General features: G+C 33.0%; 3 protein-coding genes across 3 annotated transcripts; 2 read left to right on the top strand and 1 right to left on the bottom strand.

Moving 5' to 3' along the window:
- On the top strand, nt 1–11686 carry LOC130799174 (uncharacterized). The gene is made up of 10 exons (XM_057662275.1): nt 1–442; nt 1645–3256; nt 4449–5855; nt 6373–6725; nt 6976–8663; nt 9233–9662; nt 10209–10371; nt 10547–10650; nt 10886–10977; nt 11175–11686. Exons 1-10 carry the CDS (start codon nt 168–170, stop codon nt 11246–11248), a joined length of 6198 nt encoding a protein of 2065 aa, XP_057518258.1. The 5' UTR covers nt 1–167; the 3' UTR covers nt 11249–11686.
- Nucleotides 11687–11913: 227 nt separating this feature from the next.
- LOC130799181 (uncharacterized) lies at nt 11914–12456 on the top strand. The gene has a single exon (XM_057662286.1). The coding sequence runs from the start codon at nt 11914–11916 to the stop codon at nt 12265–12267; it is 354 nt and encodes a 117-aa protein (XP_057518269.1). The 3' UTR covers nt 12268–12456.
- A 4231-nt stretch (nt 12457–16687) lies between these two features.
- On the bottom strand, nt 16688–18709 carry LOC130799165 (uncharacterized). The gene is made up of 2 exons (XM_057662265.1): nt 18071–18709; nt 16688–17228 (listed from the first exon to the last, which is right to left on the bottom strand). The coding sequence occupies exons 1-2, from the start codon at nt 18504–18506 to the stop codon at nt 16906–16908; spliced, it is 759 nt and encodes a 252-aa protein (XP_057518248.1). The 5' UTR covers nt 18507–18709; the 3' UTR covers nt 16688–16905.
- Between the last annotated feature and the right edge of the window lie 554 nt (nt 18710–19263).

Genomic DNA, 19263 nt, shown 5'->3' with positions numbered 1-19263 from the left:
AACAGGGCGAAAATGCGGGTCTGGGTCAATCACCTGTTTAATTTAGCAACTCTGCGCCCGTCTGCGGTTTAAAGTTTTCACCCATGGCTGCTTCAGACTTTAGTCTTATAAATAACAAATAAAGATAAAGACGTCGCCATAAAACCCTGCAAAAACCCTTCTCATCCATGGCGGGTTCATCAGCAAAGAAAAACTCAAATGAATCAACAAAGAAGAAAAGAAAACTCACTAATTCACAGGACAGAGAAAAATCCTCAAAATCAGCTCGCAAGAAAAAGCATGTTGAAGAAGAAGAAGAAGAAAGATGCGCAGTTGACGAGATAAGAACATTGGAAAACACGGAGGGAGATACACAAACTCCAGTAGAAAAAATTAAGAACTTTCAATGGAGGAATTTAGACCTAGTTTTAGCACTTGATATGAGAACACTAACTGCTGAAAAGTAAGTTGCTTCCTTCTTTTGATGGATTTTTTGAATCGGGTTTTGTTTTATTTCTTTGAATAGTTATATTGTTTTTTGGGGTGTTGATTTAATATGCTGTGAAATGAGAGCATTTTTCAGGGTTTTAAGGATTTAGTGATCAGGTTTACTTGTTGCTACTGTATGAATTGGATGATTAACCTGCCATGTTATACAATTGTATTTTCTGAACTGGGTTTTGTTTCAGTTCTTTAAAATAGTTAGTATGTTGTTTGTGGGGTGTTAATTTTATTTTAATGTGATTAGAGGTTTTTTCTGGGTTTAATTTCTGTAACTATATGAATTGGATGATTAACCTGCAAAACTATTGTAAATTTTATGCAAAGTTGAATTTTTTCATCAGGGAAAATGTTTTTGTTACAATATGAATTGGATGATTAACCTGCCAAACTTAATTATTTTGCTTTGTTGAATGTTTTACCAAAACTCTAGGATTAACACTATTTTTAGATAATATTTTATGAAGGAAAGAAAGGGGAGGGAAGATGGGTGTGTTTTCCTTCTGAAAAGGAGCTCTCGCTTCCTCCCTCCCCTTCCTTTCTCTCCATTATATTCTATCCAAACAAAACATAAGAGTGTATTGATTATTGGTTCATATATAAGTGTTTATATATGCCCCAAATGCCTGCAGTAGAGGAATTGATGGGTGGTCCTCAAGGTTTTTGTTTAGTAATATTCACAATTCATTTGTTTAGTTTGATGAAAAACTGTTTGAATGAGGAAAATTGGTTTCCCTCGTTTTGGGAGGAAATTGAGTTACATGGTGGAAACTCTTATCATTTCAAAAATATGTTCCCTACCATATATTGGAAAGAGGGAAAATTGTTTTCTTGGAAAACACTTTCCCCCAGAACAATCCTGCCTTCATGCTTACGCCTTTGGTGATCATCATTAGTAGTGAGAATTTCAATTGACTTCTGTTTTGAATTGGAAGGTTTTACATTCAAATTTAACAAAAAATGATGTTAATTCATTGGTATTGCATTGAAAGTTGCATTAATAGAGATAATTGAGCTCTTTAAATTAAAATCTTTTAGCATGGTGGGAGAAATGTGGCGGAGCTTTGAAGGCTAAATATATCATTAGAATGATCTCTTTGGTGAAATTTGCTTTGGTGAAATTTGGATAGTGTTTCTTTTAACAAAAAACTGTTTTGATTGCAGGAAGGTAACGTTAACTCACAAGTTTGTGAGTTCAAGGATCACTAAATGGGACAATGATGTTGAGGAGTTCAACACCTTGAGTATTTCAAGGTTGATAGCACACATCAGTAAATGGATTCAATCGTTACTGATTACTTCCGAAAAGAACATTAGAGCTGGAGACAAGGATTCGAAGGTGTCAAAGTTTGTTTTAGATTGTAGGTGCTGGGAGATACTCAGATTTTGCTTGAAGGAATCAGAAAGAATGTGTGTTCCGTTGAGCTTGTCACGGGATATATTAAGGGTTATTGCATCTGTGGCCAGGAGTGCTTTGCATTCATCTAATTCTGTTGATACAGAAATTAAAGAACTCACTTTTACTTCTGTAGAGATTCAATTATTTAAGACTATGAATGACTGCTTAAAATTGCTATTTTCTTCCCGTGGCCGATTGTTGAATGAAAATCTGGATGTGTGGGCAGTGGCTGTTAGCTCACTGCTTGAACTTTTAATCAGATTGTACACCGAAAGTTACCAAGATAGTGGTGTGCGAGACTTGGTCACAGAATCTTCTTGTTTGGTGCTGGAGCCATTCTCCAAGTTCTTGAGGTTGCATCCTTGTCGCAAAAATGCTTTTCGTGATTTTGTAGATAAACTTCTTGAACCACTGTTGCATCTTCTGGGTTTGTTGCATGATCAAACCCGAGATAAAAGTCTTGTTTTAGTGCAAAAACTGTTCAAGTTGGTTGAGGAGATTCTTTCTTATGGATTGTTCCATTCAGTTCACCTCGATGAGTATCTTAGCTTACACATTACAGATAAGTACAATTCTTCAGTTGATAAAAAATTGCGAAGTTCAAGAATGATTATCAAGAGCTTTCATAGACACCTTTTCGATAAAGTAGATAACCTTGTTTCAGAGGGAAGGATATGGGCGTTGCCCGGTTTAGGAAATGTATTCCGTTTGTTTGTTGTTAATGTGAAAAAACTGAAGAAGGAATCACAGGTTGCAGAAAGTTCGAGAGCCAGTGAAACCCCACATCTTTCAAAGGTTAGCAACTCGACCACCGAGAAGAACCATACCACTAAGACTCCTGCCTCGGAAATAAGGATGTCATTTTTTGATTTTTTTTTGCTAACTATGGAGCCATTGTTACTCGATCTCAGCAAACATCTCCAGGATGACCATCTTGAAACATCCTTACTGAATGTGTACCAAACTCTCAAATCTGTAAATAATATCTTGTCTAGCATGTTGTGCGAAAGAACCTATTTAAGAATCGAAGATAATTCTGGAGGAGCGTGTCTGAATTTCTTCAACATAAGCTATGGTCTATTAATGTCGTGTTATGCCAAGTTTAATCAAATGTGGCAGTCAACATGGGGTATTGATAGCTTCAAGGAAGTTGATTTATTGAAGTCAATGGCTAAAGAGTTTATTCTTGTAGTTGAGAATTTCCTTGAAATTGAATATGAAGTCATTGGCCATGACTTAGTTAACATATGGCTTGTGATTCTCAGTTGTTTGACATTGGCGCATTCTTCAGAGGATGGCTCGCAACTGTGTGAACTGTTTTCACAATCGGTTGACCTTGGTTGCCGAATGGTTAATCTATACAGCGAACTGCGCCAGGTTAGTGCTAGTACCGTTGAAGACTTTTGTTTCCTTTACTGTGCTTATGTTTCAAACTCATATGTTAATGATCTGGTAGCTTCTCTGTTTACGGTTATGTCTTCATATTTATCATCACCTTGATGATAATAAACTAGTTAGTACTTAGTACTCGTGCAATACATAGATTAGTAGAAATGATTTTCAATTTTTTAATTAAAATATGAGTTTCTTAGACTTGGTTATACATTACATTATCCCAATGCCATAAATTGGCTTGCCAAAGCAGGCTTTGGGAGGGTCTTTTGTATGCAACCTTACCCTTAGCCTTGTAAAACAAAGGGGTTATTGCCTGTTCATAATTTATCATCACTTTGATGATGACACATATTAATACAAATGATATTCAATTTTAATTAAAAATATGAATATTTCACACTTATTTTACATCACACTGCCTCAATGCCATAAAGTTACTCACACCAAAGCGAGGTTTGGGAGGGTCGGATTTACGCAAACTTACCCTTAGCTTTGTAAAACAAATAGGTTATCTTCGATCCATCCTTGATAGTGCTAATAAACAAAAGTCGAAGAGATCTAGCATTTTGATTTAGGGGCTCACATGTTCATGTCATGGTTGAAGCCAAATTAAACAATAGTGCTAATAAACAAAAATTTCTAATAATGTCCCTAATAAATTTACAACCTTTGCGACACCAAAGGCATGCATTGAATAATACCCTTTTAAAGTCTTGCTACTATTAAATATAACTAAACACTATTTTCATGGACCATGGTGGCTTAGAAGGGAAAGTTAGGAGGGAAAACCTAGCCTTCGAACCTCTCTTTAGAATTAGCTAACAGATGCTGACTAAGAATAGGCTGTGACATATTCAACTAGGTTAGATGTATAACTCTCAAGTTTCTCGATTTCTCTTTGCACGCCTTACATTTTAGTATTTTTCATGTGCTGGATAAATTTATTTTTGATTGGTGCAGTAATTCCCAAGTCTCTCAGATCTCCGTGGTACATCCATACACGTTAACTTTCTAGCAGGATCTATGTTGGGCCTGAATGTGTTTTTATTGTCAAAAACCTGCTATGTTTTTTTCTCTAATATTGACACATATTCATTTTATAAAAATAATTTATGGATTTATGAACCTTTATTTTCCTTCCATTTGCTTAGTTCGGTGGCATATCATTGTGTAGGTGGATCGTGCTGTTTTCGCACTATGTAAAGGATTGAGGCATCTATCATTTTGTCAAGTAGATAGTGAAATGAAATATTCTGAGCTATCATTGAACTCCTCTCTTCATTATGATAAATTTGCCAAATCGGGTCGCTTGCTTTTGAATTCTCAAAAGTTTAGGAATGCTGTTTGCAATGTGATTAAGTTTATACCTGAAGGGCAGGCTGTTGATTTTGTTCAAAGTTTATCCGCTGATATTTCGGATTGCTTGGAGTGGATGAACATTGAAGGGGAGACACACCCCTGTAGACTTAGTGCCCAAGCAGAAATGTTGGGTTTCGTCTTCTCGGAAATTTATACTCTGGTTCTGGATTCGCTTTCAGTTTCTGCTGGTTATAGTTCCCGTATGGGCGAATCTATAGAAAAGCTGATACTGGGGATACGTCCCTGCATGAAGCATTTAACTACTTTTCTGGAAGATGGTCCTACTGGGTTTGTTTTCTCAGTATTGCGAGCAACACAAAATAAGCATAAGAATTACAAAAATGATTTATCGAGTATTTGTCCCTTGCTTCTCCTTTTCTTCTTTCGTGTGTACGTATCCTGCAGAAGCTTATACCGCCAAACGTTGAGCCTCTTGCCTCCTGATCTATCAACAAAGATGTCAAAGAAGATGGCTGACTATTATACTGCATATTCCGGTGAGAATCACATGAGGAGGACCAAATTTACTGATAAAGGATATTTTTCGTGGGTCAAATCTTCAGCATCTCTTTTGAGTATCCTGCAAATTATAAAGGATACTTATTTCCAAGAAGGTTCATTAATCCACTGTTGTTTGATTTATGTAATGCATATGATGGCTATACAAAGACTTGTTGATCTAAGTAGGCAAATCCACTGTGTGGAGTATATTATACAGAGAAATGAGAATGAAAGAAATAAAATATCAATGGATGACAATGATTTATCAGTTTCACACAAAGACAACAGAAAACAAGAGAAATTAGAGATTTTCTTGTTGGCTTTGAAGCAAGAAACAGCTGGTTTGACTGGTTTTGTCATGAAATACCTTGCTGTAGTTGATGAGAAACAGCAGCCTTTTTCTATACCTTGTGGAAAAACTACAAGTAGCCCAACCCCACTGTACATAGGCTTTGACTCATGGGATTTGGGTGTCTGCACGGTTGATGAAAAGACGCTGCCTACTGCAATTTGGTGGATTATTTGCCGAAATATCGATATATTGTGTAAATATGCTACTAAGAAGAAGTTGAAGCTGTTCCTTAATCTTTTGATTAGTAGTTCACTTCCATATAGAGAGTTTGAGGAGCGGTCTAAGCATTTTGATAATAAATTGATGAAAGTTAACATGCATCGGGTTTCACAGGAACTTCTTCAAGATACATGTTTCTATGATCAAAGAGTAAGACCTCTTAAAATTGTTCTTGACCATGAATTATTTTTCTTGTTATTATGTAATAATTTTTTCTCGAGAAATTCTTCTATTGTAATCTTGCTTTGACACAATCAATAATTGGTATTTTGTACTTATTTTGTAAGTGGGAAGGGGGCGTGTTGAAATATGGCAACTGTCACATGTAGTTTACATCATCGAAAGATCAAGAGCTAAGGGTAATGTTGACTGTTATGGAAATTGTGAACTGGGGGCTGATAGGATTCCTAGTGGTGACGGTTAAAGTCTTCAGATTGTATATTAAGCCGTAAAGAACTGGTTGATTAGTGTTTTAAATGTTTGGTGGATATTTGATGTGTGGAAGATGTAAGCTCGTATTGATGCTAACTTTGCTGGACTCAAGTTTTTATCGGAATATCACTTGCTAACCTTATTTGCTTGTATGCTTATTGCTATTATGTATATTTTTAGTCAACTTAAATGTTGTTGTGACATGTATACGTGATGTTCATGGTTTTTCTACTAGTTTGTGCGCAGGTATATGGCATCCTGTGTTTTCCCAGTTTTGAAGAAGTGTATATCACAGTTATTTATTGATTCCATGAATGTTGAAGCAGAACTACGTTCATCTGATTGGACCAATGCTTTAAGTGTGTGTCAGAACTCAGCCATATCTGTGAGAGACAAACCATTTACTTCTCGTTATTCTCATGACAATCTTGTCAATGAATGCCTTGACAAAGGATCGTCTTCTACTCCAACCATTGTGAATCTTGCTGCTTGCCGAGGCTTATTGAACTTTTTGTGCATGGTGGTGGATACTTCATTGAGCTTCAAATCGTTATCTCGTACTGTGACATATTTAATCAACTTTGAAAGGTAATGCTTTGTACACCTTTTCTTTCTCATGTTATTTACTTTGAAAGGTAATGCTTTGCAAGTGTTCATTGCATCTGTGTGTGCGTGTCATGATTTCTTCCGTGAGAATTACTAGAAAGGCATATACTGCAAATCTATGTTTCTTCAATGTTCTTATTTTTTTTGATGCACCTTTTCTCCTTCAAAGCTTCTTCGTTATATAGTTAAACCATGACAGTATGTTCATCTAAAATGCGTCTTCAATATTCAGGCTCATAATTGGTTGCTTGCTGGGTTCTCAAGGGGCCTTGTATTTGCATGAGCAGCAGGAGTTTCTTAAATTGTTGGTGGCGTGTCGCAGAGCTTTAAAATGTTTATTGATGTCTTTCTGTGAGGGGAAATCAGAAGTTTGTCGTTCCATTCCGATATTGTTGGAAGTTCGATCATCAGTTCTGTGGTTGTTGGGATCGTTGAAGTTGGTCACTACATATAAAAATGCCTTGTCATCACAGCACAATAGTACCCACTTTGATTGTGTGATTTTCTCGCTATTGGATCAGACTTCATACGTGTTTGTCAATCTATCCAAGCATCAATCTGGTTTAGCAATTCGTTTGATATCTAGTAAATCTCATCATGATAGTAAGAGAAATGAATCAAATGAACCCGATTGCTCCCAGGAATTGTCGTATGATGTTGAAGCTTGCAGACGTGCGACTATGATAATTGACGCACTAGAAGAAGAGATAAAAGGTTTTCTTCTTTTCCCGAAGGAGGCCTTCAGTATCGGAGATGTAGAGGGTGGCATACAGCCTGTAGAACTATACAAATTATCCTCTGTGATAACATGCATTCAAGGGTTTCTATGGGGATTGCAGTACTCTCTAAGCGACATATTTGCAAGCCGTGATGATTTGAAAGTAAAATTGATGAAGCACAAACATGATATTATGTCTAGAATAGACGGTTTTACGAGCACTTTTATTGAGCTCTGTGGATATTCTTCCCATATATTTCTTCACAATAATTATGAGCATCATAATCATGTTCTAGAGACAGATGCATCTAAAAAGACTGGCCATACCTTTGCAAATGATTTGAAATTTGAAAATCAAAATGGGAATCCAGTATCCGAGAAGATGAACTCGGCTTCTTGTGGAACAAATGCATCTAATTCTGGCCGAAGGAAGAAAAAGTTGAAGTCGGGTTACTTTAGATCAGCCCTTACAGGGCTGACGGAGTTTAGCTCATTCAATTACAGTTGCCTGAGGATTGATTTATTGGATAGCTTCTTAAATGGGAAAAATTTGGATGCAGCAGTTTTATTGAGAGGACTTTTTGTTGCTTCTTCAGCTATCATGAGGCTAAGCATGCTGATTGATTGTTCCCCCTTGTCATCCAATTTAATTCAATTTTTTCTCGGCTGCTCTGAAGTTATATTGATAAAGTTTTCTGAAATGCTCGAGATACCCAATTCATCTTGTTTTGGTTGGTTGGATGGACCTGTAATGTTTCTAGAGGCAATCGGGAGTCTGTTTGCATTTACTAGTCCTATCGCTACAAGAACTATCTACACCAAATTGGTAGAGTTACATGTAAAGGCTATTGGTAAATGCATTTCTTTACAAGGAAAATGTGCTATGTTAGCTTCTCATATTGAGTCAAGTTCCAAGATATATGCTGAAAGACAAGTTTTTGAATCAACTATCAGTGACCCCCTATTTGGCTTAGACAATCTCAAGGCAAGGTTAAGAATGTCTTTTAAAGCTCTCATTGAGAAATCATCAGAGCCATTGTTATCATCTGCTCTGCAAGCTCTAGAACGAGCACTAATTGGTCAACGTGAAGGCTTTACGGGGATCTATGAAGTAAAGAAAGAAAGTGATGTTGGGGGTACGGTTTCTTCAATGGTCGCAGGTGCTGTTGATTGCTTGGACTTGCTTCTTGAATTGTATAAAGGTATCAATTGTTCTAAACTTCCGTTGAACATGATTTGCAAGTTGGAATTTTTTCTAATTGATTCACAATATAGAAATTCGTTTCTTCTTGAGGTTGGTTACATGCAATAGATCATTTCTAGTCACATGGGTTCTTCTTCATTCATTTCAATTTTCTACCTTCAATCTCTATGTCCAAATCCTTCATATCCCTTTCCACTTTTGCCCTCAAGGTCATCTTTAGTCTTCCTCACGCTCTTTTTAAGGCCACCGAGTTCCAACTTTCTAATATTTTGCACCTGCTCAAACCATCTTAAACGATTCTTTTTATCTTTTCCTCAATATTTGCGACTCCTAAACCCTTTCGTATATCTCTGTTACAAATTCTATCCCTTAAGTTATGCCCGCTCTTATTTGTCTCTTGGACATATAATGTTTGAATTTCAGATCTTTCTTCTCAAATTGTGTCATGTTTATCTGCTCTAATTTGTTGTAATGGTTTCCACAATGCTTAATAGCTATTAGTAGGTATTCCTCTAGCTATATGATCAGAATATGGACCTAAATATGATTGATGTCTGACTCTTGCAGGGAAAATTCTATTGAATGCGGTTAAGATGCACATCAATAGCTTAGTTGCGGCACTGTTTAACATTATGATACACCTACAAGGCCCCACCGTGTTCTACGAAAAACCTAATGGAAATGCAGTAAACAAGAATCCCGATTCAGGATCTGTAGTTCTCATGTGTGTTGAGGTACTAACCAGAATTGCTGGAAAACGGTCTCAATTTCACCTGGAATCCCATCATGTGGGACAGTCTGTACAGATACCTACAACAATTTTGCAAGGGTTTTGCTACATTAGAGCAGGGGAAAGTTCTCATCCAAGTTCCTTAAATTTGGACTGCAAAAAGTGTGTGGAACATGGAAGCTACTTCCCGGTTGACAGGATTTTCTCGGTAAACTTATATGCAGCTTCTTGTCGATTGTTGTGGACTGTTGTGAAACACCATAACAGGTATAGACTCTTATAGTTAGGTCTCTAATGATATTGTGTTTTATTTTGTTCATGAATAATTTCTTGGTAGATGACTACGCCCAAGGCCATCTTTATTTTTTGACCACAGAGCGAAAGATAAAAAGGTCTTAAAAAATTTAAGACGTAATAAATAATATAATACTCGTTTTATTTTGTATTGTTGATATTTTAACTATTTTATAAAAAAAAACCCTAATAGCTCATATTATATAGCAAAAAGATGTAAATTATACCTAAATTTAATTCAAGTTAATATCAATCTTGTACATGAAAAATATTTTTTTGGGCCCTAAAAAGTTGGGGGCCCTGGGCGACAGCCCGCTTTGCCCTTGCTAATCGACGGCCATGACTAGGCCTGTCCTATATTAAGATTTAATTTTTATTTTTGATGAATATGCACTTGGCTAAAATTGCTTTTAGAAATAAGGGAAGTTCATCTGTAATTGAATTCTGTTTTGGATTTCTGATATTCTCTTTTCGTTCTGCAAGTTATATATGTCATTTGACTATGTTTTTAATTGTTAGAGAGTGTGTACGGTGCATTGCCCTTCTTCAAAATTCTCTTCAAATACTTCTCCGTTGTGTGGAGATTGTAAATAGTGATTCAGAAGACCAAGATGATTACTTTACTTGGAAGGTAGAAGAGGGAGTAAAATGCGCCAGTTATTTGAGACGGGTTTATGAAGAGGTATGTCAAAAACAAAAAACTCCTTTCTTTCTTTAATCTTAGTTATTGTGTCTTAGCTATTATCTACCCCATTAGCGTTCCATTGCTTGGTAGTTGACGACTATTGTGGTCATCTGCATGACTAATATTTTCTTCTTGGAGGTAACCGTGTTGCATTTTTGCATATTACTCGCAGATTGGACAACAGAAGGATGTCTTAGGCCAGCACTGCTTTATGTTCTTGTCAGATTACATATGGATTTATTCAGGTTATGGCCCTCTTAAGAAGGGTGTCAAAAGGTAATTTTCCCTTTTTATTACTTCCGATATCAAGAGCATTATGTGAACGATCCACTGTCTCATGATTCACTAATGTCCTTGCGAATCGCGAATCAAAAAAAGCGAATTATGGTCGGTTTTGACTATTTTAGAGTCATTTTGAGCAAATAACGAATTCAAAAAGCGAATTAACTGGTGAATTATGTTATACTGGAACGATCATTGATTTGTTTTTTTCGTGTTTCTAAACTTTTAGGGAAGTCGATGAAGCCCTAAGGCCAGGTATCTATGCTTTGCTTGATGTTTGCTCAGCAGAAGACCTTCAGTATCTTCATACTGTATTTGGCGGTACGCAATTTACTAAACAATTTCCAATTCACCCTGTTATGTTTGTTATATATCCTTCCCAAACCCTGATCATAGCTTCTATGAGCGGGATACACTGGGTATGAATCATAAATGACAGGCCTATCAACTTTAGTTGATAAAACTTGAAAATTCCCGATGGCTCTTTTGGTATGATGTTGACGATGTTTTTGTTGCAGAGGGTCCTTGCAGAAGCACATTAGCGAGCATTAAGGATGATCACAAACGGCAACAGTATGAAGGGAAAGTGTGATAAAACAACAACCATTTGTAATGTGTTATTCTTACGATTGATGCTGTGATATTTACCTGACGTTAAGGCAAAATTTCCCGCAATTTCAGCGGACGTATACTACTTCAAGTCGAGCTAGCTGCTTGTCGAAACAAGAATACATGGTGATGCAAATACAAGAGGACATGAAAACCATGCACAATGACTGGGAAAGGGTGTATTGGGTTATTCATTTTTCCTTTGCAGGTCATTTTCGAGTCAATAGTCTCATTAATCGCAACCTATGTATTTACTTTGATAAGAGTACGGTTTACTAGTTATTTAATATTCTTCAAACTCTAATCATAAATCTATAAATAAGATATGCCGTAGTAGAGTGCGCAATAATAGCCACTTTTTAACTTATTAGACTTCTTTTTTTTTTTTTCCTTGAGTTTTTGATATTCACCAAACAAAGGTGAAAGGGTGACTAAGACTTTGATTATTATAGTTTTGGTAAATGCATTGTGATCCACTCAATTTGGTCCAATTCCATGAACCTATCATATTCAACACCCCACTACTTTATGGAAAATGCAATGATATAAACTGACATCTTTGTACACATATTACTCCTTCATTTTCCTTCTACTTGTACAAACTTTACCCATTATCTTCACAAAACTATTAACTTTTTTTGTAAAGAAATGGGTTACTATGACTATTATTATTACCCATATCCAAGAAGATCTCCATCTATTTGTGATGGTCTAACATTAAGACCTCTTCCTTACCCAGTTATTCTAATTCTCATGATTATATCTATTTTTCTAGCCTTTAAATTCTACTTTGTATCGATAGAAGTGACTGAAGCTTTTGAGTTTGAAATAAACTTGCTACTAATAGCTACCCCTTTGATCATCATTTTCGCCGTTCAATTGCTTTCGGCAAGGCAGGCTCGATGCTGTTGGTCTCATGGTGGGTATCCCCCTGCTAAGTGCTGGTGCTACGAGTGTCGTTCTCGTGCTGTCGCTCCGCCACCGTACTTCCGGGTTTATTAGTTGGTTCACTTCATAAGGTATTTGTACACTATACTATATATTTGTTCCTTGTATAGGCTTGAACCATGAAACCTACATGTTATACGTACATATCATATATTGGGTTATAGAAGTACTTAATATTGTTTGTAATACAAAACTTACTTGTGTCTACTTAATTCTAATAAATTATTAGCTTGAACTTATGAATGAATTTGTTGCCAAAATTCAACTGCAAACAACTTTTCTAAATATTTTATATTCAGCGTCGAGGTTGGCTAAAGATTCTTAGAGGTAAGGAGAAGAGTAAATTAAATTATCCTCTAATTGTTAGAATTTAAAAGGGAAAACTCTCAACCACTAAACTAACTCATAATTCTTGTAATAAATTAACCTCTCTTTATTACTTATAGAGTATATAAGTAATATGATACTCCCTAGTCCTTACTATTCATTTTAATTGTCTCATTTACTTAACATTTTGACTCTTAATATTTCTAATTATGCTTAATTAAAAATTATGAAAAGTTGATATTAATAATCCTTGTATTGAGACGAATAAAAAAAATACCCTACTTGACTATATTTTAACTTATAGATTAAAAATAAAATTCAAATTAAAAGGGATTGGTAAATACTAAATAGTGATAAAAAATAAATGGGACAAGTAAAATGAATAGGAGGGAGTAAAATATTATGAAACTACAATATAGAGTATAACATATTTTGAGGCTATGATCATCGATTTAAGATGATAAGCTAATGGTTGTAGCCTTAAAATATATTAGTATCTATCAGTTATCACAATTCATGACTATAAGATTGCGTAAATTTAAAAATTTAAGGTTTTGATTTACATAGATTTAGCTTTGATTGCCTTATGTGAACCCGCAGGTGGATCCCATACTCTTTAAATTCATGGCTAAAAGTTTATAATTTTCTTGAGGAAACTAAAGCAAGAATTTGATTGTTCTTATCTGATTGATCAATCCGGCAATGGTTTAGCTGTGATTGCTGGTCAGTGGCTGCTTTCATAAACTTTTTTCTTTTTAATAATAATAATAATGATAGAATTCTAGAAAGTGTTAATTATTAGTGGTGAAAAAACCATGTGATTCTTAATGTAATTATTTAGTACAGTATACGGTAAAGAAATGGACAATAATACTTTCATACGTTGAAAATAATTATAATTATTAATTATTATCTTTATGTGGATAAGAAATCAAGCATTACCCAATTTACCATTACGGGCGAGTATAATCAAATATTCGATCCCGAACACGCAATTCGATTGGATATCCAAAAGCCAACGTGTATCTACTATCCAATCCAACTCGGATATCCGAATCCGACATTTGACAATATTCAAATCGTATTTCTAAGATATTCAATATCCGATGCCAATAAGAATAAGTTGAAAAATTCAACTTAGATACTTGAAATCTTAAAAATTGATATTAGATATCTGAAAATTGCTTATAATACCCGTATATCCGAAATCCTAAAAATTGATATTTGAATTCGTAACCCATATCTGAATTTTCGTATTGGATATTGGATCAAAATTATAATTTCGAATCAGATATTCGATCCGAATTATAATTTGAATTGAATTTCCTAAGATTAGGATCGAATATTGGATCAAATCATCAAACTTCAGATCATCAAATAGTTTTTCTTAGCCCTAATTAGCATATACCTTATTAATTACGCATTTAAGACGTTATTTTGGTCTGTCGGCTACTCTTGTAAGAATCGTCTTACGGTGGCCTCAAACAAGGAGTTGATATCATAATTTTAATTGGATTAATCAGCCCAATAAACACATCTCACAGTTTATACAACACTATTGCTTTGATTGCTTTTGTGAGAGGCCGTCTCACCGTAAAATGGCTTCAAACAAAGAGGTAGTTTTATTGATTTGACATAGTAATTAACAATGTCAACGTAATTGTAATTAATAATATTAACATTTTTTAAATTTTAAAATTACAAGTTTTTCTTAATTATATTAATAATGACGCTATAAAAACGTTTCAAAAAAAAAAAGATATTTTCACATGCCAACCAATAATATTCTTAGTGGTTCAATTTCTGAATATTAAATTTCTCTTTACTTTATTTTCATTGGCGTATGGTGGGTGTAAATGTACTACTACCAATAATATTTTTCAATTTCTAGATCAAAATTGTACTGTAATTTTGGAAAGACAATAATTGTGTTTAGTGGTTAGCTTGTTCTATCATTTGCATGATTCATGTACCAAGTAAACATACCAATCCACTCAAGCTAATATGAAAGTAGATTCAAAAAAATTTGAGCAATATACGGTACTCCTACTGTATACGAAATTGTTTTTTTTTAAAAAAAAAAAAAATTATTGGCAAAAGATAATTAGAAGAGTTTCATAGCATGGGTTACTAAGAAATTTTTCACGCTAGCTTGTTGAATAGAAGATCAAGATACTATTGTTAGTCCGATCTTGAACAAGGATATGCTTGTATCAAGTTTCTAGCAAGCAGAGAAATACGAGTTTTTGTCTCAGTTAGAATAAATTTTGCATTTTTTAAGTAAAATTTTTGGTTCGATTATCACATAATATTCTCTGTTCCTTTCCCGATATGGCTATACGCCTATACCTACTCTTTAATAAAAAAAAGAGAATGCACACCAAATTAAATACCTTACTATATAAAATTAATTTGTTAATCAAGGATAAATATTTAAGGAAGAGATAAAAATTAAACTAAAAAATTATAAGCTGTATATTGGATTAAGGAGCATAATTATATATTGTACATTAAAAGGAAAGTTGTAATTAATTTGGTGAAGGGGAATGAGATTGGGCAAATTATTATCGCTTTTTGCGGAGAAATACTTTTCTAGTATTAGACATAAGATAAATATTTCACCTCTAAAATTATTTATACGTACTAGATAAAATTAAACGAATACGACCACTTTAATAAAATCATCTTTGGTTCAACTTATATTGGTTAGATTGAATTTATTTACACATACTACATAAAATTGAATTCAAATAAAAAAATAAAATCAACAAATAGAAAATGGTTTTTAAATGTTAAAATGTCTTAGAAAATTATATATTAATCTAGTAGTTATATACATTTTCCTTTTTATCTTATAGTATAAGTTCAATTCTTACTATTTAAAAAAAATTAAATACATTTACACTCTTACTTATAGAGATTTTCAAACCTACCGTTCAATTAAAAACATGCTAATTGTCTTAGGTCACATTATAAAATTTCGTCTCAATGTTATGGTTGGGCCAAAACTTGACACCTCAAACTAGGCCCAAATTCGAAGAGGAGAATGAGTTGGCATATAATATCGTTGAAAGGAGTATTAATGGAAAATTTGAATATAATATCTTTGAAAGGAGTATTAATGGAAAATTTGAAATGTATAAGATAATTTATAAAAAAAATGAACAAAATAGTACTAGTATAAGTTTTAACTTTATTCTAAAAGTAAGCGAAAAACAAAATAGTTAAATAGCTATTTGACCTATTTTTGTGGAGCATGTTGTTCGCAGTTACGAACAACTATTTTGTCTTTTTTGACCTGTTCGCAGTTACTCCAAACCTCAGGTTTGGGAATTTTACGCTTACTTTTGGAATAAAGTTGAAACTTATACTATTTTGTTCATTTTTTTAATAAATTGTCTTATACATTTCAAATTTTCGTATTAATGAGATTAAGTGGAACCCAAGTCATTTGAGCTTGACTTAAGTGGGCTCGAAAAGCCCAAGAACATGCTCGATAAGCTTTTATTATTACTCAGTTATTTTTGTGAGAGACTGTTTATTAGAGGGACAACCTCAAAAAAAAAAAATTATATTTTTATTTTCTCTTTAATTTGTATTAATTAGGCTATTCAGCACAAATATATAGTGCGTCTCTTGAAACTACCGTCTGTCACAACAATTTATGATTATTATATTTTGCCTACAATTATATTATTAGTACAATATTTATTTATAAATTTTCTGATGAGAGACTTGTACTTCAAGTTTTAAGAAAATTTAATTTTTTCCTTTCTCATTTTACAATATTAATTATATTTAACCTTTTAAACAAATTTTAAATATAATTCAATTCTTAATATCTATAAATATGCTTTATATAAAATTTTAACTTTTATTATAAATAAATCTCGATTCAACTTCTTAATAAGATGCTTACCATCACATTGACAAGCACTTAAAGGTGGACGTAGAGTACAATAAACATATGTAAATATATTTGTATCGGTATTAAAAAAGTATATAGATATTTTATTACATGATACATCTCAAAGTAATTAATTATACACACAAACAAATTAAAATCATAACAGTCTCTATAAAGACTCATAAACTATCTAATTACGGATAAGAATATATATTACACTCTCCGTTTTAATTTGATGCTTACATTTAAACTAAAATTTTAAGACCTTTTCGGTCAAAATATAACCAATAAATTAAACTGAAACAAAAAGGGTAGTATTAGTATATAAGCATCACCGTATGTACATCTTTTTAATCTCAAAAAAATACTATACATAGAAAAATGTTAAAATACAACAATAAAGATATATATTTAAAAAGAAATACTTTAAATAAAAAATGAAATGCTGATCTTGAACCTTAGTGTAAAAAGCCCTCAGTCACAAGATGAGCCAGAGTAGAAGCAAGGATAGCCGTCGGATCTCCAAGAAGAATAGAGAAGACTGTTCTTAAGAATATCTTTAGTATTTCTAACCACTTGTTCTTAGAATTTGCACCATTTTTTTTAGATTTGATAAGTACTCTAAGATCAGTTAATTTAGTTTCTTCCATTACAGGAGTAATTGCTGAGGAAGAGGCCGATGATGAACTCTGCATGGCCATTTCCATAACACAATACACATGAAAATTGTAATCATCATAGTTTGATACATAAGACCACCCCGGAATCTTTTTCTTTGCACCTATTTTTTTTATGATAAAACAACAATTAAATTAATTAATTAATAATATCGAATTAATTCATAAGTTAAAAGTAAACATAATCTTATTTGATTTAAATTGTCTTAATGTAATTTTATTAATATTAATTTTTTATAAATTTTCATTAAATTTAATTAATTAAAAATATTTAGAAATGCATCGACAATTATGTAAATTGTTGATTTGATTAAAATAAAAGGGAATATCAACTATAACAAAAGGGTAGCAATTTTGGACAAGTAGAGGAGGTGGTTAAGATCAAATCATAATCATAATATATATATATATATATATATATATATATATATATATATATATATATATATATATATATATATATATATATATATATATATATATATATATATATATATAAAAGTAAATTTAGATAACCTCATCTTTTCATCTTTTTACGAATAGAAGTATTTAGACTTTAGAAAAGTGTATTGTACTTTTATATTTGATGACTTACTTTGTATTTTTTAAAATTTAATTTCAGTATGATATTAAAAAATAAAATTTTTGACTCAAGTATCGTGTGGTCCACTCTTAGAGAGGAATTTCTAAGATGAGTTTGGTGTACATCTACCACCTTTCAAAATGTATATTATATTACTATAATAATATTATATTCTATAGGCAATTACTAAACAAATTAAAAAACATAATAAGATTATAAGGAAAGTACACCTATATACTAAAAGTAAAAAAATGTTTTATAAGAAGAATTACAAATAATATTTTGCAAATTGTTAAAGAATCTTTATTTATCCTATTAAGTTAGGTTTTAATTAAATTAAAAAAAGTAATTTAAGTAACAAACCTTTGAGCAGCCTCTTATTGCACCAAGCACAAGTAGATGGTCCTTGCTTCTCAAGCCAAAATGTGACATCTCCAATGCTAATTTTACAGTCTAACTTAGCACATCTAGGGTGTAAATCCCATCCTGTGTCTGAGCAATGATAGACGAAGCCCTTAACGTTTTTCCCACATGCATCACAATTTCTGCAGTCAATGCAATAATTCGCCCTGGTGCAATTTGGGCCGGGCAGGGGTTTTTCAAGAAATCGATATTGATTTCCTTGAAATTTTAGTTTTGGCGAAGAAAACATACATTGGTGATGCAAATCATAGTTGCACCTCTCACATCTGTACCTTAGCCCTATACCTTCTGTTTTGCACCCGTCGCATGTGTATGGTCGTTGCTGATTGACCATCACCAAAGGATGATCATGAAAATCACTTTCTTTGTTCGTCATAATTTGATTCAGTATTAATCTAGTAACACACACAAGACGATTAATATAAAGCTAATAATTACAAATACCGTTTAATTTTAATGAAAAAATAAATTAATAAACATGTATTATATCAAACTCAAAATTCAAAAATAAAAATGAAATCATACCATATAAGAAGCTTGTATCTTCATCATATTCATCATATATATAGAGTGAGTTAATGTACGTAACGTTTGAGACGTATGTGGTTTCTCCTACCATTGTAGTATAAATAATAAAATATTATATTGCGTTATTTCGTTTGATTTTCTTCTGAATTTCACCGACATTTGAATGAAATTTCAGTTTAGAACAAAAGTCAACTGCTTTGCCTCCCTTTTTTCTTACTTCTACATTATATTTGATAGATCAGTATATATATTTTAACAATTTATATATTTAAGTTTTTTAAATTAAGTTACATGTAATTTCATATTCAAAAATTAATTAGAAAGAAGTTGACTAGTCTAGCTATAAATTTGATGGCTACTCCTCCTATTACCAATTAGTTTTAGAATATATGGAACCTCGTCGAGTTTGTGTGTAGCCAAGTTTCCCTTTCTACGGCGGGTCTTGTTGTGTACAAGTTTAATACAAAATTTATTATGATATCAGAGCCAACGGTTTTTGATCAACTGGAAACAAAAAATCTCGGTGTTCCATATAAAACAATGTGCGGGTTCGAAAAGAATGATGTTTCCGTCCAATTAGAAAATAAGCTCACATGTGAGAGAGA

The sequence above is a fragment of the Amaranthus tricolor genome, chromosome 1, assembly GCF_026212465.1.
Source record: "Amaranthus tricolor cultivar Red isolate AtriRed21 chromosome 1, ASM2621246v1, whole genome shotgun sequence".
NCBI lineage: Eukaryota > Viridiplantae > Streptophyta > Magnoliopsida > Caryophyllales > Amaranthaceae > Amaranthus > Amaranthus tricolor.
Note: the sequence above shows the minus strand (reverse complement) of the source record. Positions and strands in the feature narration are given on the sequence as shown.